The sequence below is a fragment of the Notamacropus eugenii genome, chromosome X (genome assembly GCF_028372415.1).
Source record: "Notamacropus eugenii isolate mMacEug1 chromosome X, mMacEug1.pri_v2, whole genome shotgun sequence".
Taxonomy (NCBI): Eukaryota; Metazoa; Chordata; class Mammalia; order Diprotodontia; family Macropodidae; genus Notamacropus; species Notamacropus eugenii.
The window spans coordinates 47392930-47414794 of NC_092879.1; the positions used below are offsets into that span (position 1 = coordinate 47392930).

General features: G+C 41.9%; 1 protein-coding gene across 2 annotated transcripts in view; it reads right to left on the reverse strand.

The window, feature by feature from the left end:
- The window catches only part of TENM1 (teneurin transmembrane protein 1), a 773658-nt gene that overhangs the window by 45325 nt on the left and 706468 nt on the right, over positions 1–21865 (reverse strand). For both annotated transcript variants that reach the window (XM_072626495.1, XM_072626494.1), the window contains one exon: positions 13473–13627. In XM_072626495.1, the coding sequence (XP_072482596.1) occupies positions 13473–13627 (155 nt within the window). The remainder of the gene's footprint in view (positions 1–13472; positions 13628–21865) is intronic.

Sequence of the window (21865 nt, forward strand, 5' to 3'; positions counted from 1 at the left end):
TTTGCCAAGTATCGTCTTGTGACCTTGACTTAGATTACTGGGGGAATTTTCTAACAGATTATTAAAGAGATGATTGGTGAACATCTAGAAAGGTGATGACTACAAAAATGCATTATAACTTCATCAATAATATGCCATGCCAGACTAACCTTATTTCATTTTGTGACAGGGTTATTAAATTAGAAAATCAGGAGAATATATTCATATAGTTTACCTAGACTTTGGCAAAGCATCTGGCAATATCTCTTATACTATTCTTGTGGAAAGATGGACTAGAAAATAATACAATAAGAAGAATTTGAAACTAATTGAATGACTTGGTTCAAGTCCTTCATGGCTCAAGGTCAATCAATCAAGCATTTAAGTACTGACTCACTTGTCTGCTAGGTGCTGGGGATACAAATACAAAAATGAAACAGTCCCTATCCTCCAGGAGCTTACATTTTAATAGGGAAGATAACATGGACATAAATAAGCATACACATGTGAAGCAGTCTTTTGAGATGGAGCCTGGCTGCATGGGTTTTTGGGAGACGAATGGGACAGAGTTGTTCACTTCCCATCCTGGAGACATAAGGACCCTCACAGGAGTGATACCCAGAATGAGTGGGGATTGTGAACTGAAGCTGTGGTGTAGCAGCGGAGGAAGGCCCCTACACCTAACCTTAATTCCCAGGTATTATGGGTACTGACTGGCAATACTCACATTCCAAAAGTGGGAGCCAGGTGAAGGAGAACTTTTGTCCCCCTTGACTTCACCCTCAACCTCACATCCAAATGGGTTACTTAATGTCATGCACAATATAGACAAACTGAATACAAGGTAGTTTTGAGAAGGAATGTGCTAGCCACTGGAGGAATCAGGAAAGGTTTGATGCAGAAGGTGGCATCTGAACTTAGTCTTGAAGGAAACGAGAGATTACAAGAGACAAGGAGGAGGAGAAAGTGAATTTCAAACATAGGGACAACCAGTACAAAAGCACAGAGATCAGAGGTGGAGGACCACATGTCTGGAAGGGCAGGTAGTGTAGTATGGGCTGGATGGAAACGTGGGAGGAGGGGAGTGATGTCTAAGACTAGAAAGACTAGGAAAGGGACAGGTTTTGAAGAGATTTAAATGTCAGAGGAGTTTCTATTTGTAGAGGGTCTGCAGTGGAGTGCTCCACTGTGCTATTTACTACTTTTTTTTGAATGACTTGCATAAAGACAGAGGTTAACATTATATTTTCAAATGATACAAAACAGAGTAATAGTTAACACACTGAAGGATTAATTCAGATCTCAAAAAGATCTTGCCAGGCTGGAGTATTGGAATGACTCTAAAGGACAAAACTCAGTAGGGACAAATGTATGCAAATGTGTGTAGTCTTTTAGTTGGCTTCAAAAAATCACCTTTACCAGTACAGGATGGGGGAGGCATAGTTAGTTACTCTCAAATGATTTACTTCTCTATCAGTGAAGGAAACTGCTATTCACTTCTACCTAGAATCTATTCCCTTTATCAAGGCACCTAGAATCTCTTCTACAAACTCCTTAACAAGTCAATTAATCAACCAATAAATGTTTATTAAGCACTTAATATGTGTCATGCTGCACTGTGCTATGTGCTATCTATCCATGCTCAGGGAGCTTACAGGATGATAAGGAAATACACACACACACACACACACACACACACACAAGTAAATATGAAAGAAATGCAGAGTAATACAAGGCAATTTTAATTTTGGTGGGGGTGGAAGAGGAAAGCGCCAGCAGCTGGAGAAATAAGGAAAAGCTTCATGTAGGGGGTGCCATTTGAAATGAATTCTGAATGAAGCTAGGCATTTTATGATGTAGGAGTGAGTGCCTGTGTATGGACATGCTGAACTTGAGTGACTGAAAGGATGGTGCTACGCTTGATAGCAAAGCGGGGAATATGGTGGTTTGGGGGAAAAGAGAATTTCTGTTTTGGCCATGTTGAATTTGAGATGTCTATGGGACATCTGCTAGGAGACATCCAATCAGCAGTTATTTCTGTGGGAGTAAAGTATGCTTTACTTTACAAAGGAGAGAGATTAGGGCTGGATATATAGATGTGAGACTCATTTACAAAGAGGTAAACTCATGAGAGTCTATGAGGTCACTGACAGAGGGTAGAGAGGAAAGAAAATGGCACCCAGGATAGAGTCTTGATGGACATCCACAATTACAGAGCAGGAAATTAATGTGACAGAGTGAGGAGCAACAGAGATTCCTCTAGCCTTTGCTCAAAGGTCAATGAGAGGCAACTTCCTCAGGCAGCCCATTGCAGTTTTGAACATTTCTACTTTTGAAAAAGAAAACCCCCAGAAACAATATGGATAGAATGGGTGCCTAAAAATTCTTTTTGATCCCAATGAATCTGTGTAGCCATATCCAGGTGTCATAGTATAGAGTGATAGTTTCCATTTCCACTAATCATTCTGGTTCCAAGATGAAAATGACTGGCCATCATGGTGACAGGCAGCCCTGTTCCACAGCATCAATGCCTTTCTAACTTATTAAGACCAAATATGCCTAGAATTAGAAATACTTTCATCCCAGAACTGCCATGACTTGGATGATTGAAAAATCTTCCTTTCCTTTGAAGGCCACAAGACTTGACTGATGCCATGACTCTTTCCACATACTCCCTGCAATCCATCAACACACCTAAACTCTAGATGAATCTGCTGCCTAATTGCTGTAATCTCATCTTAATAATATGCATTACTACTTTAACTTTCTTGTCCTTTTCTTGTGTCTCTCCTTCTGAAGTTTTGGTTTTTCTGTATACACTGAATGTGTAACTGTTACCAGTTTTCAATTTCCATAGTAAGTCATCTATCAGCCAGAGATGAAAACTACATGTCCTTCAGACTCCCAGCTAATTGGTTTCTAGACATGATTGGTATTGTAGTAAGAATGTATTTTACATGATACTGCTTGCTGACCTGATGTTTGTATCTCTCTCATGTGTGTGAAAGAATTGCACTCCTTCAATGGTTCCCAGGAGGAATTTTAAAGTCATTTCCCACCTCTGACATCTTTCATTTTTTTTGGCTTGTTTTAATTCAATTAATCTAAGCTTCTACTGTGTGTCAAGCACTGTGCTAGGCATTGGCGATACAAGAAAAGAGGTAGATGGAAATGGGTACAGATTCAGGAATCTAATCTCAATACTCGGTGCTAGTCAAGATTCTCTGGCAGAAGGCAAGGGCTTACCTTTCCTCTTATATCAATACTGCCTCTCTCTTCTGTACTTTGACCCCATTGTGTTTTTCCCACTTGTTTCATACTGCCCAGTAGGGGTGCTTCTGCATGTACTTGCCTTGCTTTTCCTCCTAGTCTGTGAACTACTGCAAACACCATGTCTTAATCATCTAGCAACTCTTCCAAATGCTTTGTAGATGTTCAATGTAGGCTTCTTGAAGAAATGAGGGGGATGAATAAAAGACATGGTCTGTAGCCATGTGGAACTTGGTTTCTACTTGGGAAGCCAGGAGACAAGTACATGAAACAACTAGACTAGGGATAGGGTCTGTGAACTTATTTTTTAAAGAATATTTTGATAACCAAACATCGACATAAATGGTTTCATTGGGAACCCTGTGCATTCACAAATGTCATCCTGAGAATAGATCTACAGACTTTTGCCAAGGAGGTTCATAACACAAAAATGGTTGAGAACCCTTGAAAAAGAGAATAATCCAAGGGAGTATGTGAGCAAGTTTGACCCTGAGGGAATTCAGAGTAAAGAAGAGCACGGGGAGCTCCATGAAGGAGGAGGGAGATGTCTTTTTCCTTCTTGTGAGTGAGCACCAGAAACCATTCTTTGCCTAGTTTCTTCCTGTTGATAAGTTGCAGAAAACAGCTTGTGGCAAGTTGTTAATATTCTATTCCTAGCTCAACAGGCTTCTAATTCTATTTCCAGGCTTCTAATTCCCCTTGGCCCTCAAAGTAATTTAGAAGCCCAAAGTATCCTTGCACTATTTTTCTGAAATGATTTACTTTCATGGATCATCTGCTCATTTCAGTAACTACTTTTAACCTTTTTTCCTAGGATAATATTTCAGGAAGAAACTATTAAAAAATTTCACCACAGAGAAAAGTTATAAATGGACAGCCCTCCATGGGAAGAAAAGTTTGCGATTGCTTTGCTCAAAAGTTCATTTCCGGTTAGCTTCTCATTCTGTAAACTGTCACTATTTCTTTTACGATGTAATGTTTCCAAAAGATAGCCTAATGAATGTTAGTGAGAAAACTTCACTCCTTAGATTTTCACAAGGCCTCCAATAGACTTTGGTTTTGTACCTTCCCTTTCCACAGCACACACTTAGCTGGTGACACAACTCCCGAGGCAGCTACCTGGACATTCTATGTGCACAAAGGGTCAGTTAAGAGATACTTATGCGGACAGACAATGGTGGTGATGGGGCATAAGCCCTGGAAACCCTTCCCCCACCCCAACTTCCCCTGAACTCTTCCACTTGGACCTGGAGCTCATCTCGGTATAATTCTTTCAACTGTCCTTGCATTGTGACTTTGACCTTGCCCCCATCTCCAATTTTGTTACCTCTAACCCAGCCCAGTCCTCCTTGTCTGCACCTGGCTCCACCCTAGACCAACCCTCCTTGATTCCATCTAGACCCCTTCCATGTGGCCCAGGTTGTTTTATGAATAGATGCTGCTTGCTGTTAAAGGTCTAAAATCCTTTTCCTTGTGACCAAGAGCAGCATGGGCTTCCTGGAGAGCTGGTCAGATCTAGAGGCACAGCCTGGAAGTGTGTGATGGAGTGAAGCTGACTGGCTCCAAAGGGGACTAAGCCCCCAATCTTGGCTTTCTTAGCACCATTCTCTAACAAATTGAGCTAACCAAGCCACAGACAACAGTATTTTAGAGAACAGGTTCATCTGAGCTTTTGCTGCCTGTCAAGTGCAAGGTGCGAAAGACTGAGCCATTCAAAAGTCTGGGGGCTTTTCTAGAAGCTTTGCATTTGTGACTCTGCCTGAACTTTAAAGATATTTTTTTTCTCCAGCATTTCATCATTTTAATGAGAGCTAAAAGGCAACTGCTCTTTGTGCAGTTTTGAAGACTTTTGAAGACAAGGCAGAGAGGATTTTATTTACGTCACAGAGCCACACAATGGGAAAGCTGGAAGGCAACTTGGTGGGAATCACTTCTGACCCATACCTGCACAACCCCTCATGACCACATAATGTGTTATTGTGAGCATACAGGCCCTACTCAAGGCCTCCAAGGAGAGAGAACAGCCAGCAGCCTCAGAGGTAACTCATTCCACTTTGTGAGAGTTCAGAAGACAAACACGTATTTCAAGGCCAAAACGGTTTTTTTGCAACTTACCAACACAGTTCCTAGTTTTTCCATTTGGCGTCAAGGAGGACAAGAATAATCTCTCTTCCACACTGAACAGCCTTTCTTATTTTCATGTCCATTTTCTTTACCTGATCCTCATGTGACATGAGCTCAAGGTTCAATAATCCAGATGCTATCTGACCAAGAGAGTACTACAGGACCATCACTTCCTTGTCCCTGGAAGTTTTGCCTTACTTATGAACACATCAGCTTTTCTGGCTGTTGTCTCACACTGCTGCCTTAGACTGAGCTTACTGTTCGTTCCGGGGAAAGTAGAATATTGTAGTGGATTTGGAGTTGGAGGACCTGGGTTCAAACCCTGCTCTAGCTACTTACTTCCTGTGTGACATTTAGTGCCTGTGTGACCTTAAGGCAAGTCAGTGAACTGCTGTGGGTCCCAGTTTCCACATCCATAAAAATGAAGGCACTAGATTAGCTGACCTCTAAAAAAGCCCCTTTAAGCTAACACCTAAGAGCTTCAGGGGTTTGATAAGGTCAAAGGGCAGAACACAGAGGGACTATCACTTCCCTAGGTCTGGTCACTTTGCTTCTGTGGAGATGGATTAGATAACCTTGGCCCGATGGATGCTAGTTCCACTCACTTTGAAGGTTCTAGTAGAAGACTGAAAATGAAAATATTTCAACTCCCTTTCTCTCCTTCCCTGACTGCCTCCTTCCCACCTAGCTACCAGCCACTACCATAGTTTACTTTACACAATGCTTTTGGAAGAAAGGAAGGATTTGGAATACCTTAATGATAATAAACTTGTTGTTCGATGATTTTGATTATGTTTAGACCTATTTTTGGCAAGCAAAACATTCTCCTTACTGACTATATGTTAGGATCACAATCTATGGTCTTTAGCTCCTGTAGGATCAGCACAACGATTTACAAATGTGCAACCCAGTGCCCTTGATTGTGCTCTCTGGGGCTAAAGAGAACACATCTAATCCCATCTCCAAAAGACAGCCAGCTTCTTATAGACTTGAAGACAGTTTCTTTCCTCCTCTAGGTACTTCCATGTAAGCAATCTATGGAATCATCTGGAGAACTGAGCTTTCCTCTAGTGATCTACATTCATGGAGGGTCCTTTCATGGAGGGATGCAAAGTTTCTATCTAGAGATGGGGAATTAAAACTTTCTTTTCCTTGGACAGTCCCTTTATTCAAACAAGCTTGTTATCATTCTGATTTTTTGATTCCAGAGAAATTCAGAAATTTGTCCTTACAGAGACAATTCATTAATTAATACATTATAATTAGTATAATTCATCAGTTAATATAGCCTTCACTCATAAGAACCAATTCTTATCTCCATCTGTGGGCATGTGGATGAATGATGGGAGAAAACAAGGAAAGGCAAACAGCCCCTGAAGAATTTGAACTCCCACATCAGCTGCATCACTCATGGGTGATAAAGGAAAGCTTCCTTGGGATGGAGAGAAAGACACTCAGCAGACATCTAAGAAAAGAAGATTTCATTTCTATAGGTGCTCCTCCACTACCATCCACACCCTGGCCAGCCTCTGCCCTACCCTCCTACCCCCAATAAGTGTCATAACTTTTCCTGTATCATAGCAGTAGAAAATTGGGGGCAGCTAGGTGGTGCAGTGGATAGAGCACAAGTGCAGCAGTAAGGAGGAAATGAGTTCAAATCTCATCTCAGACACTTGACACTCACTAGCTGTGTGACTTTGGGCAAGTCACTTAACCCCAATTGCCTCATCCTGGGTCATCTCCAGTCATCGTGATGAATATCTGGTCACTGGATTCATTTGGCTCTGCAGGAGAAGTGAGGCTGGTGACTTGCACAGCCCTCCCTCACTCAAAACAAAGTCACGTGCAAGTCATGTTGTTATTTCTCTGATGGCATGGTCTTCTTCGGCAATGAAGGATGAACACACACACACACAGAGCAGTAGAAAATAGAGAATCTACTTGTACCAAGTTGAAATGACTGAGAAAGTTTTGAAGAAAAAAACCAGCTAGGCTTGCACTCCCCTCTGTTTATGAGTAGCTACTGCATGTGCTGCACAACCTGGCCAGGTTGGGAGAGATCAATGTGGTTTACTGGAAAGCTAGAGTAAAACTGTGCCTGGATCAGGGCAAAGCCGTCTCTGCCTTGGGAAAAGCGATTCCAAAGCAGCAGCTTACAGTCACCGAACATTACCATTTTTGTATATGAAGGCCAGAAAGTATATCCATATATTTTGCATATAAGTGGCCAGTATTAGAATTTGTACAGAAGATTGAATGCCACTTAAAAAGTGGCTCTGTCACTGGGAGACTGGCTTGGCCCATTTTCCCATTCCAGGACTAGTCAGATTCTTGTAGCATGTGAGATGCTAGTGAATAAGCCAGGCATGCTCTTTCAGAAGCAGCAATCAAGTGACCTCTGTAAGGGGAAGAAAGATTTGGATTTCCCTTTTCATAAGCAACTCATTTCCTTGTTTAATGTAGGACATGAAAGGGTGAAGTTCTGACATTGAGTTTACCCAAGATCTGTTTCATATTTTGCTAAATCAGAAAATATGAGAATTTTGGACAAATGGCTCATTTGGTTATCAAAGCAAATTCTGTTTTTGAGAGATAAAAAGATGTGATTAACCTGCTTCCTAAGTGCCACTGAGCATTGATTCTGGGACTAAACAGCATATTCTGGACCACATGCCATTTGTCACCTCGCTAAATACAGTGTCTTCTTTGAAAGTACAGAGGTGGAGAGGATTTCTTTGGGGAGTTGTTTCCCTTAGTATCTTGAGAATTTTCAAGAGGTAAATTAATTTCCGTAAGATATAAAAATACATGATTAACCCAAAGCAAAATTCTCCTCAGGCTTGAACCTGTGGAGGGCACGTAGTCACCTTCCCCCAAACTCCAAATGGATTTTCCTAGTGGTGAGGGCATGTTTTGAAGTCTGGGGAAGTACCATTTCTTGTGAAATGATATTCTCTTGAGTGCTGCTGGGTGTGTCTTTTGTGTGTGTGTGTTTTTTTTTGGGGGGGGGGGGTTGGTCATTAGAAGAAGGAGTGAAAAGTCACATCTGGTGGTAAAACATCCCATCAGAGAGGTAGGAAACAACTTGTTGGTGTAGAAGGAGGGCTACACTGTCAAATATGAAGATGCTTCAGTCACTTTGCTTGCCCATACTGTTACAAGGGAGGATTCTATTGGGTGAGGGGAGGTCACTCATTGGAAAGTGACAATGATTTTTTAAAAAAAATGTAAAAAGATGCACCCATAGCTAGCCCTCATGCAGCTCCTGTGAGCTTTGAATGCTTCAAACATTCAAAGAGATCTAGTAGTAACAGGTTTTGCTAAGTCACTAGGTAAGTATTTAGTTCCATACACTGCTCACTTCAGCCAAACCTGCTTGTGCCTGCAAGAAGTAGGGGGGACCTGCTGAAGATCACTCCACTTGTTAAAAGTTCATTTCTCTTGGGCTCTGGTTTGTTCAGAGAGAAAATAGATGAGAGTTTCTCAAGATTCTGCAAGGCAGAATTGGGGTCAGGAAAATAATATCTGCTCTTTCCTTTTCCTATCTTTTAAGGTAGAAACACTGTCCAAGTAGCCTGGGAAGCAGGGAGCTGTAAAAAAGAGCAACCTCTGGTTTGAGAACTGCTCACTAAAATTCACAATAGTTAGAACAGTCTGGCGTCATTGCCTCCAATGGAAGTAACTCTTTGGTCATAAAAGCAGAGATGAGATTTCTATTGAGCAAACTCTTGGGAATCCTAAGGCTAGGCTGTGTTCCAGCTATTTACCACCTGCTTTGGTAATGCACAGTCTTCTGAGTTGGGAAGTTCTTCCCAAGGCCAAACTATGTCTCTCCTGCTGCAAATCCAATCCTAATTTCCCATTCTCATGCTGTCCTGTCAGCAGAAACAGAGACCAGTTGCTCTTATTCATTCAGACATTCGTTCAAAAATCCATATTTTTTGATTTACTGAAATATGAAACTGAACTCCTGTTGTAAGCTCAGCTGGATCATTTTAAGTACTGCTATAAACAATTGCTATGAAGTTCACTACTCAGCCCTCTCCTCACTAGGCTCAGTCAACCTCCAGCCCTGAAGCCTAGTTCTGGGAAAAATCAAGGACCAATGTGCCAGGACACCACTGGACAAAGCAGTCAAGGGAGGTGGTGGGGTTTCCTCCTACTGGGCCGTGCTGAAGCCTCTGGTACCTAAGTGCTGTGCATGCTATCTGATCTGATTGGTGTCTTGTGCCTGATTGAGGGCTGTGACATTCCCATTCTTGGCCTTTCTCTAGTCTGGAACACACCTGGGACTTGTTTGTTTACCCTTCACCTGGATCACTGCCATAGTCTGCTGCTGGGTCTCCCTCTCCCTGGTCTCTCCCCATTCCATTCCATCCTCCACTTGGTTGCCCAAGTGATCTTCTGAAAGTGAGGGTCTGACCATGCCACACCCCCCTCCCTACCCTCCCCAACCTCTCCCATTCACTCCCTATAACCTCTAGGGCCAAATATAAAATCCTCTGTTTTGTCATTTGAGGCCCTTCACAAACATGGCTTCTCAACCTACTTTTCCAGGTTTATCATATGTTATATAACCTTTTACACACTCTATATTCTGAACAAATCTGCCTTTTTCCTTTTTCTTCCACATAACACTCCGTCTCTCATCTCTGTGTACTAAACTATCCACCTGGAGCTCACACCTTCATGGATCACATGGCGCCTTCTACAAGAGCTCTTTCCTGATCCTCAAACACCTGCTGCTAGCCGACTGCTCCACACTCAAATTATGCTCATTTACTTCACATATAATCAATCTAGAACATGTATATGTAATTTCCTCTATGGAATGTATCTCCTTGAAGACAGAGGGCGTTGCATTTCTGTATTTTATCTCTAGTACATAGCATAGTGCTTGGCACACAGTAGGTGTTCAAGAGATATTAGCTGATTATTTTTATTCCAGTAATGTAGGACTTTGAAGTTTGCCTTTCTGAATTTATGGCTTCTTTGTAACTTAGACGATGATAAGTTTTATGAATGTTCCTTATGTATTTGAAACTATGTAAAATGCTTTGGAAACGTTAAAGCACTAGCTAATGATACAGTGGATAAAGCAGAGCATTCAGGTCAGGAAGACCCAAATTCCAATTCCACCTCAGACACTTACTAGCTATGTGACCCTGGGCAAGTCACTTGACCTCAGTTCTCATCTGTAAAATGGGGATTATAATAGTACTTGCCTCCCAGGTTTGTGATGAGACTCAAGTGAGATAATATATGTAAAGCCCTGAGCTCAGTACCTGGCACATAATGAGCACTATATCAACGCTACTTCTCTTCCCCAGCTGCACCCTTCCCTTAGCTGTTATTATTAGTCATTTTGCATTCAGTTCCTCCTATAGATCTAGCAAACCCAGCTTCTTTAACATTTTGACCAAACCTATAATTTCTTTTTACTTTATCTTCTGGTTCGATTTATTGCAATGTGGTAGAGGGTACTGAAACCTCTTATTATATTGATTTTCTTCTATCCACAGTAATTCTTTTTGCAAATCAGTTTCCTTTTTCTTTTAGAAATGTAGTGTGAGATAAATCCCTCGATGTTCAAGTCAGATGCTCTCACATACACACATCCGTAAACTTAGCTTCAATGAAGCCCATTAACGTTGATGGAGAAAAAAGCTGAGCTCCAATCTAGCTCCCAATGATCAGGTACAAAGAGAACTGGGCAGCTGAGAGGTATTTTTCACATATCCAGAGGAGAATCTCCCTCTCCATCTTGATGAGGACCCTGGTTGCTTGCATATAATTCTTCAAAAGGAACACTAAGCTTTTGGCTTCAGCCTGCAGACTCTCTAGGTCCTCAAGGGTGGCCCTTTGACGGAATCCAAACTTCACAGAACTAATTCATTGAATTCAGGAGAAGTGCTGCACTTGAAGACCTACAGGGCCACATGTGGCCTTGAGGCTGCAGGTTCCCTGCTCCTGAGCTAGCTCATCCCATTTGGGAAAATTTTTCATTGTTAGGAAGTTTGTCCCTAAATCAAGATGAAATTGGCCTTTCTGCAACTCCCACCCATTGGCACCTAGTTTGGGCTTCTGGGACCAAAAAAGAACAAGTATAATCATTCTTCCACATCAACACCCTGCAAATGCCTGAAGATAGCTGACCTTCCTAAGATGTGGCACTCACAACTGAACAGGGGCCAGCATGATACGACAGAAAGAATGCTGATTTGAGATTCAGAGGACCTGGATTCAGATCCTGTCATTCAACTCAGTTCTAAGCTCTGACATGCAGTACCTAGTTGATCTTGAGGTGTCAGTTAATCTCCAAGGGCCTCATTTTCCACGCCTATAAAATGAGAGTACTGGGTGAGCTGACCTCCAAGGTCCCTTCCAGCTCATATCTAAGAGTTTTTGGGCTTTGATGAAGGCAGAGGACAGAGGAACTATCATTTCTATAGGCCTTGCCACTTTGTCTCCCAATGTTAGTCCAAGATTATATGAGCTTTTCCGGCTTCCACATCACATGGAGTTCACTAAAATTCCCAGTTGTTTTTTCAGACAGACTGCTATGTACTTATCCCTCCCCACATCTTATACTTGTGAAGTGGAGTTTTGGAATTCAAGTTGGGGATTTTACATCTCTCACTATAAAATTTCATCTTATTAGATTTACCCTAAAGTTTGAACCTGTCAGATCTTCTTAGATGCTCTATGATGCAACATACTTGCTTGCTTAGGCTATCTTTAGATGTCATACACACACCATCTCTGCCTCTGACTCCATTACAGTGCTCCCAGGCACTTAGGGATCTGGTTTGCAGCACACCATTTTACATAGGTGAACTTGACCATAGGCCTTCCTGAGTCCCTGAGGGGTCCTTTAGCCAGGGCACCATGTGGTCTGTCTTGTTTCTATACTGCCTTGCAATTATTCTAATATTTTTCCAAGTGGGTGGGTTTTCTGACTTCCTGGGGGAAAGGGTCTATTCTCTGGAATGACTTTTAAAAGGGCTGCATTGTGCATATCCAATTAAAGGGGTGTTCTGGATTTTATCCAGAACATTTCAGTTCAATTTGCTTTGCCCAGTACCATGTGGGCATGAGCACTTAATAACAATGGTGATCAGGCACTATTTAAACAAATCATTCTCATTTTTAGTGTAAGCCTTCCTTCACAAAACCAGCAGTTAGCAATCAGTTCACTGCCAATTGCCAACTTCAAGGACATCTTTTAAAGGTAAGGTGTTGCAGGGACAGAACTGTTGTAATTAGGGTTTGGAGACTTTGGTTCCCATGCCAGCTCTGCCAATGGTACTGCCTTTGTGATCTCAGCAAAGTTATCTTAGCTCTCCGGAAATCAGTTTCCTCATCTGTCAAATGGAAGACTTGGCCAATCTCTGAGATCCTATCTAGGATCTTGTGTGCTTTCCTCAAAGGAGAACATAAGCTCCATGAGAACAGGAATTACTCTTTTCTCTGTAGCTCGATCCCCCTTTCTAAGCCATGGAAGGACCACAAAGAATGCCGTGTAGAGGAGTGAAACAGGCTTATTCTGCTTGGCCCCAGAGGGCATACCATATGGGTGCAAATTACAAAGAGGCAAGTTTAGGCTCTCTGGCAGGAAAACCTATCGTACCAATGAGCAGCTGTCCCAGGGTGTTATGGGCTGCTTTAGGAGGGAGTGGCTGAGTTTCCCCTCATTGGAGGTCTTCAAACAGAGACTAAGCAACCATTTGTCAGGCATATTGTAGCTGGAGGCCTGCCTAGCTTTCCTCCTGGTATTGCAAGGACATGATTTCTTTAACATGTTACATAACTTAGACTGGTTGTATCTTCCAATTAGCCCAAGAACGTGAGGTTTTATTTCTTCATTTTACCCCCTTTTTATCATGCCCATCACTCCCTTCCTGGTCTATTCTTCCTCCCTTTCCCCAACTCCATCAATGCTACTTTGCTGGCAGGAACTTGTCCAAAAAGAACTTCTGTTATGTGGTATTATAATGGATGTAATTGGCTTCCTTCCCACTTAATTTCTACATGAAAAAATTGTTATTCATTTGCATGTTGCCACCTGGTGACAATGCTTGGAAGTCAGTGGTGCCTACCTGAGTGATGTCCATTCCCGAGTCACAGCTCAGTGGCTGTGTGGATGTCAGTCCGTTTGAACCAATCACGGTTGTGATCACAGCATTCTGATCAATTTTCCGAATCATGGTCCCATCCACAAAGTAAATGAAACCATTCCTATCAACTGTGATACCTGACAAAGAAGAAGAAATGGGTATTAGTAGTCTATTGGGTCACATTTACCCAAAGATCCAAATTTTGAGAGAAGTCACGGAAACTGAAGGGTATTTTAAAGAAATATGACTTCAGTTTTGCTTAGTGTAGATAGAATGGTAATATGAGAGGCTTGTTCAGAGACATATTCACTTCTCTATTGAGAAGAAATGGTCCAACTCAAACACAGTTTCAAACCTTGGCTAAATTTTGTTTTGGCACAAATTTATTCCCCTTCCACTTTCTCCCACTCCCATATTTCCACTCAGCCCATATGCAGTCAACACATACTCAACAATACATTTTTTTCAATCCAAGAGAAAAAATAATTGGGCTAATTTTACATCATTTCTAGAATAAAAACAAAGGTCTGAGAAGTGAGCCAATGGCACAGACAAGGGTACCATTAAAAGAACACTGGATTTGGAGGCAAAGGACTCAAGTTCAAATCCTGACTTTGCCAATTACCTTCATGACCTTGAACAAGTCCCCTTCCCTCCATGGGTCTCAGTTTCCTCATCTGTAAAATGAGAGAGTTGGACTAGATGGTCTCTGAGATCCCTTCCAATGCTTGATCATCCTGAAGAGTATGCTATTTGTAACACTTCCTACCTTTCTCTGGAGCTCTGACTTCCTATCTATTCCCTGAGGTACATGTGATTAACACATACATAACTCACAGCTGGTCCTAGGCTAGAGTTACATAGCACCTCTTTAAAGGTAGTCCACAATGTGGACTTTTCACTTCTCCCCCTTAATTCAGAGCTAGAGAGGTATTATCGTATTCATTTTGAACAAGCATTTATTAAGTACCTCCAGTGTGGTAGGCATCCTGTGAAACAGACAAAATGGAAAAAGTTTCATTAGGGAGAAATACAGGATGTTCCAAAAGTCTTGGTGCAATTTTAAGCTATTAAAGATTAATGTTCCTGTAAAATAACATTGGGGTAGGGGGAAGTCATGAGCAACTAGAGAAGGAGGGGCCACTTGACCTGGGTTCTGAAGGAAGCTAAAAATCCTAAAGGGGAATCATCATCCAATAATCAAGCAGCTCCTGTAGAGAAGGGGCCAGACATGCCCACCAACTGCCAACCAAATGACACCACAGAGAAGGTAAGCCAACCTAGTTGGAGCAGCACAGAACTTTTGGGGAGGAACAGACCATACCAGGCAAGACAAACCACCACCAACCTGACCACCATCTCCCTTCCCCTCAGACCCTAATGGAGACAGCTGAAGATAGTGAAGCCAAGAGCCTTGGATTAGCAACGCTTCTAGTCCAGTGCTCTCAACCACCATCCTGGGAAGCAAGCCCTGTGGAGATGCAGCCTGGCCACTATGACTGCAGGGGCTATAGTCCTACATGGCTACTGAGAACCCAGGAAAGAAAGTTCTTGTCACTAAAGTCCTTGACCCTGTCATATGGTTCAACATCAGAAAGTGAGATCATTTTATCAGTGAAAATGATATTAAGGAAGGGGCATTACCCCATTATCTGCTTTGCTGCTGCACCCTAAGAACCATGGGATTTTTCCATCTAGCTTGCAGTTCAAGCTTTCCCATATATAATGGAAACCTTTCCTCTTCCTCATTGGAATGTGAGCTCCTTGAGAACAGGGATTGTCTTACTTTTCTAATTGTATCCTCAATGCTTGAAGTAGTGTTTTGCACATAGTAGGCATTTAATAAATGCTTCATTCACTCATTTGGGATAACCTATACAAAGGCATGGAGATGGGAGATAGAATATTAAGTTTGTGTGGGAGGAGGAACAAATAGGTCAGGTTGATGCCTAGAAAGGTAGTTTGGAGTCAGATTAGGAGGCGCTTTACATATGAAACAGAGGAGTTTGTATTTTATTCTAGAGGAAATAGGGAGCCACTGGAGCTTTCGGAGGAAGAGTGACATGTTCACATTTATGCTTTATCAATTTGGCGGCTGAGTAGAGGGAATAGGAAAGGGAGAACAGTCTCCTGCAGTAGTCCAAGTGAGAGATCATGAGCGTCTGAACTAGGTTTAAGTTAAAGTTAGTAGTTTTCTTTTCCTTAAAAGTCCATTTATTATTCTTTATGAAACTAACAGAGGAAGTGATTTTTATGGCCAAGAATAAAGTCATGTGAAACCAGTTTCTAATGTCAACTTTCTAAACTGCTTTGAGATGAACTAATTCTCTGACAAAGGGGAATAGTCAGGTTCTGTTTTATAGTGTAGGTTCATTAATTCTGATGATGCTCATGAAGTATTCATCTTTTACATCTATAAAAGTTACAGAATCATTTTAACTTTCCCCCAATATTCCTAAAATCAGATATGTTGCTATGTGTTAGCTCAGGAGTCCAGCAGGACCACCTGTGGGAATAACTATGTCCAGCAGTTCTGAGTAGTTCTTGGTCTTGGAAAACAGTTTTCAAGGACTAAGTTCCAACCTGGATGTGTCAGATCTGGACAGGCACACCAAGAGGCTCTCATCTCTGATACGCTTTGGTTGAAGGGATTCTTACTGGGTAATGCTGTCAGGGCAGTAGCAAACTCCATTTCCTTACTCTTCCAAATGTGAACTGGGCTACCCCTGCGACCACTGTGGGCAGGCCTTGGTTTTGTGACAACTCTCTCATTTCAGCCTGGGAAGTCAACAAGGATTTTGAGCACCTACAATGGGTCTAGCACCATGTGAGGTGCTGGGAGGGATGGATGTGAACATAGACTTAATTCATCCCCAACCCCAGACCACAGGTAGGGCATATGGAAGATCAAGAGTAGATATGTTTTGAACAAAGGAGATGAAATATTCTACTTCATTTGGCAGGGAAGAACCTTAAGAACATGTCAGCTCATGGGAGGTAGAGATGTAGGCCGAGAATAGAAATAACTCCCCCAAAGTCTAGTGAAATTCCCAGATAGATGGAGAACAGTTTAGTCAACCCATCAACAAGCATTTATCTGTTAGAGTATATGCCAGGTATGGTGAAAAGTACTGTAGACAAAGATAAATATAAGCTCCTCACTGCTCTCAAGGGGCTTACATTCGAATGTGGAATATAAGGATGCTAATATATAGGTTTATCAATTATGCTAGGAAGTCAGCATCATCTATGGGATGATATCCTTACACTCCAAGGTGGATGTTGGGGAGGATGCGACAAGACATACATAGATAGCTACAATCTCCCATGGCTCATTCCATGGAACACTTGCCTGTGTCACAGACATAATTCTTTAGAGGGATGTCAACCTGGAATGACTGTGAGGGAGATTTCTTATAGGCTCAAATATCACCACCATCACCATTACCAGCTTCACAAAAAGAACATTCTCACCATTATCCTACTTCTCTGAACTCTTTCTCCATGTCACCTGAATTTCATACATGAATACCTTTTGCGATAGTTTGGAGCTTACGAAGCACATGGCATTTGCCTCCCAGGTATGTTCTGCTGACAGCACATAGGCTACTCCTCTTCCAAATACAGTGGGAACTTCTTTGACCATGGCTCAGACTTTTCTGCTTTTCTTGAGACTCTTTAATTCACTGGGCTTTGGATTCAATTACATTTGATTTGGAATAACCAATCTGTAGAGAGCTCTATGGTATGACCTCTTTAGGTACAGTTTTATGTAGACTCCAGTTTCTTCCTTTCCAGACTCCCCTCACCCCTCAACTATATTTACTGTTTCCTCTCTTGGGAATTCACCATCAATGAGGTGTTTAAAAAATGCCTCACTCTTACCAAGGAAAAAACTGAAGTGGGAACTCTGGGCACAGAAAATGGAATCTGTCTTTATCTATCCTTTGCCCCTCCTTTCAATAATGGCCATACATGGTGATAATCTGCTATGATGTATTACTGCATGTGAGATTGAATGGGAGGATGTGACACACACGCAGCATATTTTCACTTTTATTCTTTAAGAATGGGCTCGTAAGTGATTTAAGGTCATATAAGCCCATCTGGGGCTAGCAGGAGTTGCAGCTTCAATTTACTTTCAGCAGAAAGATGACTGAACTTGGAGGCAGAAGATCTGGATTGGGATCCCTGCCCTGCCACAGACTTTATTCGTTCTGTCACTAGGCAAGCCAAAGAGCTTCTCGGATCCTCAGTTTCCTCATCTATAAAATAAGAATAATAACATCTGGCATACCCATCTCCTGGGGTCATTTTAAGGAAAACTCTGTAAACCTAAATACTGAAGAAATGAAACTAATGATTATTAATGTTACCATTAAAACAGCTTGATATCATTGTATCCAGATCCCATTACTTGGGTATTCTGTGGATAAAATGTGTTTCAACAGTTGGATCTATCAACCTCATTTCCCCTTGACTGGAACCTGGGATTCTCCCCACTCCCAAGCACTTTTCAGCTTCTGCTGATGTGCTATTTTCCCTCATTAGAATGTAGGCTCCTTGGTAGGAGGGACTGGCTTTCTTTTTGCTTTTCTTTGTTTATCCCCCATGCTTAGCATAGTATCTGGCATATAGTAAACCTTTAAGAAATGGTCTATCTATTTATCCATCCACCTGTCCATCCATCCATCCATCCATCTATCCAAATAGTTGTGTTTTCCTCTTATTTAAAAAGAAACCAAAAACTGATCTCATGTCCTTTGGATGATAGAGGATTTAAATAAGAAGGGATTCAATCAGAGGAGTGAGAGATGTAAGGGGTTTTAACAGTCACTCAGTCCAACATCCTTGTTTTATGGAGGGGAAGATTGAGGACCAGAGAGGTTCAGGAACTCGACCAGGGTCATACAGCTATTAAGCCTAAGAGTTGGGATTTGAACACAGAGCTTTGGCTCTTGACTGTCTACCACACTCTTCTAAAGTTTAAATTTTTAACTAAAATTTTAATTACGTAATTTCTAAAGCAGGCAAAAGACTCAATTGTAGCATATTACCATAGGATTACTCTGTAATGCAGGAGATAGATAAATACTTTGAGAACCCCAAGGAACTCCTTAAGGGGAGGAGCTGGTCATTTTGTACCTCTGAAGGGCCACAGCCAGGAGGAGGCACCTGAAAAATGTTGGTTGAATTGAATTGCTAGTGCTTGGCTTACATGGTACATCTCACATTTGTGAGAAAATAAATCCATTCTTATGAACTGGGCTCTCCAATAGAAACCTGATCCAACCATGTGTGGGGATGGTGTGAAGGAGCTGCCATTGCTCCTCAGCATTCACGCCTAAGGAGCACTTTGGACTGAGGGGGCTGCTCAGAAAGAAAGCAGGGAGTATAAAATATGTCCCCAGCCTGCTATATAAAGCGAGCTAACGTACTAGCCAACAGGGCACTTGCCTGCCTACACCAGGATTTGGAGAACATGTCTGCAGATTAGGGGCCAGGTGACGCAAAGTTTTTCCCTCTTATCCACCAACAAATCCATGCCATAATTCCTGAGAAAGATGACAATTGCCTAAAGCCAGGGCATCTTAGGCAGTCCCTAATAAAGTTATCACCTACTGGAGCAGAGAATGTTGTTGATCAATAATGAAGGAGGAAAGCCATTAAAATGTGATTGCTGTGAGTCCAGATGTGTAAGTTAACAGCCTGGAAATATTAGCTCAGAATCCCAAAGTGGAGCACTGTTCAGAGCAGCAGAATACCAGTTTCCCTTGTGGGTAGAAGGCAGCTCTGGATAGAAAATAAATACCCCCCCCAACCCTCCTGCCACCCCCAAAACCAAAAGGGCCACATGTAATTCAAAAAAACCAATTTTCACTTATTTCAATAGAGAGACAGAGGCTTCTTCTGGAAAATGGCCTGGGAGAATACAGTAAGCTTTTTGATTTCTCTGAAAGTCAGAATCTCAGAATTTCAGAATTGAGACTGACTTCAGTGACCATGTAGCCTCTACTTGAAGACCACCAGTGAGGGGGAGTCTACCATAATCTACTGCCATTATGAACAGCTCTCATTATTAGGAAGCATCTTCTGATATCCAGCCCAAGCAAACCTCTATGCCACTTCCCCCCAATGCTCCTGGTTCTGCCCTCTGGGTCCAAACAGAACAAATCTACTCCCTCTTCAACATAACAAATACTTGAAAGAAAGTCAAGTGTTCAGAATTCAATTCAATAGACATTTGTCCAGTGCCAGCTCTAGGCTCTGCTCAGCTCTGATGGCTTGAGCAACTGGGAAACTCAAACAACTGAAATTTGTTGATTGGACAATACAGACTATATCCCTCCAATCTCTGATTTTAGGAAATGTCTGATTTGTACAGTTAGGTAGAAGATGATGTCATGGTTGAATCATGACTGACTCTTCATGATCCCATTTGGGGTTTTCTTGGCAAAGCTCTTGGAGTGGTTTGGCATTTCCTTCTCCAGCTTATTTTATAGATGAGGAAACTGAGGCAGAACAGGGTGAAGTGACTTGCCTAGGGTCACACAGCCTGTAAGTTTCAGGGGCCATATTTGAACTTATGTTCTCCTGACTGCAGGTCTGTCATTCTATCCGCTGTGGTACCACCTAGCTGCCCCATTTGACCCCTCCACTAATTCATGCTAATACTTTTGCTTAAGGCCAACCAGGTGCATTTGTTTCCCTTAGCTTTGACTTGTCAGCTCTACCTTTTCCTTTTCCTTCTCTTCAAATCCTTTTCATTAAGTTTACTTTAGGTTCCACCTTAGTCTACCTTAATCTTCAACTTTCCCAGAAGCAGAAGGAAAGAAAAGGAAATAAGTATTTATCAAATGTCTACTATGTGCCAGGCACTGGATGGCATATCCTTCAGCTTTGGAGTCCAGGGATCTGCAGTCGAATCTGACTCAGCCATTTCCCACTTGGGTGACCTTGGGCAAGTTACTTAATCTCTCCGTGCCTCAGCTTACCTAAAGGGCTGGGTGATATACACTTTAAATGCTCTTCTAGCTCTTGATGGGACAATGAAAATAGATGACAGAAAAGCAACAGGACTGTTCAGCTTTGGAGAGTTGCCATACTTGGGCCCAGAAGGTAAAACTAGAAATGATGGCTATGACGTGTGTAGATAGAGATTTTGTCTCAATACAAAAACTTCCTAACAATTAGAATTTTGCAACAGTGGACTTAGAGCCTCTTTGAACTATAATGAGCTCCCCATCACCAGAAGGATTCAAGTAGAAACTGGATGATCTCTCTTCAGAGATGTGGAAAGGATCCTTGATCAGATATGAGTTGTAGTGAGTGGCTTCTGAGATTCTTTGTAAAGAGACTTTGTTCAAGTCCAAAACTGCATTACTGAGTTAGGAGTATATTTTACTTCCAAACTTTTCTAAACAAGATAGCAAAACTTTTCGTAGTAAGGGACACAAATGAATACAGCCCATGTGGCTATGGGTAACTCTGTAGGGGGGCAGTCTTAACATTTAATCACTAAACTGATTTGCTTCCTCCCCTGGCCACCTCCTCAGAGAAACCAAGATAGAGATCTTGCTCAGCTTGGGGCATCTGAGTGGAAGGGCTCACTTATTTCCCTTGTACTTCTTTGGGTGTGTGCACCTCTTTCCTCTTGTTTTTCAGTACTATAATCCTTGTTCAAAAGGTGCTGAAAGGGTAAGATTTAAAGAAGGCTGGCACACACATGTGGGCCAAGATAATTAATAGTTCTATACGAGACCCAGGAGGAGTATGTTTACTTCCTTTTTCCCTTCCCCTCTCCTCAGATGTCAAGCAACTTTTCTTGGGATACTTCCCAGCAGTATCACATTAAAATAGCCCTGTTGTCCTGGGGAAATAAATTGCCTAGTGAGACACTTGTGTGAACAATTAGCCCAAGCAGAGAAAGTTCATTTATTGTTCATGGATCAGCAAAGAACTAATTGAAATTGTTACACACCAGGGAAAATGAGTCTTTTTCTCAAGGTATGCGAGCAGTCAAGAGGTTCTAATAAAAAAGGCAAACCAAGCAGAATAGCCTGGCCTGGATACTCAATAAAACGAGGAGAGAAACGGAACCAGACAATACTGCCTATTCAGAAAAGTAGGTTAACTCACAAGGAATTCAAATTTCTTTAAGAAGATTTCTACATGTAGCATCCATCCAAAGCCAATAGGGAATTCTCATTTATAGTCATTCCCCATATCCTTACATCTTTAGTGATAGGCAGACTTAAGGGGAGAGATTCCCAAAACCAGGAGCCCGGACAATCATCTGCCAAAGGCAAGGCAAAATAAGGCAAGGCAATGAGTGAAGATGTAACTCAAACAGGCATTGGAGTAAGACAGAGAAA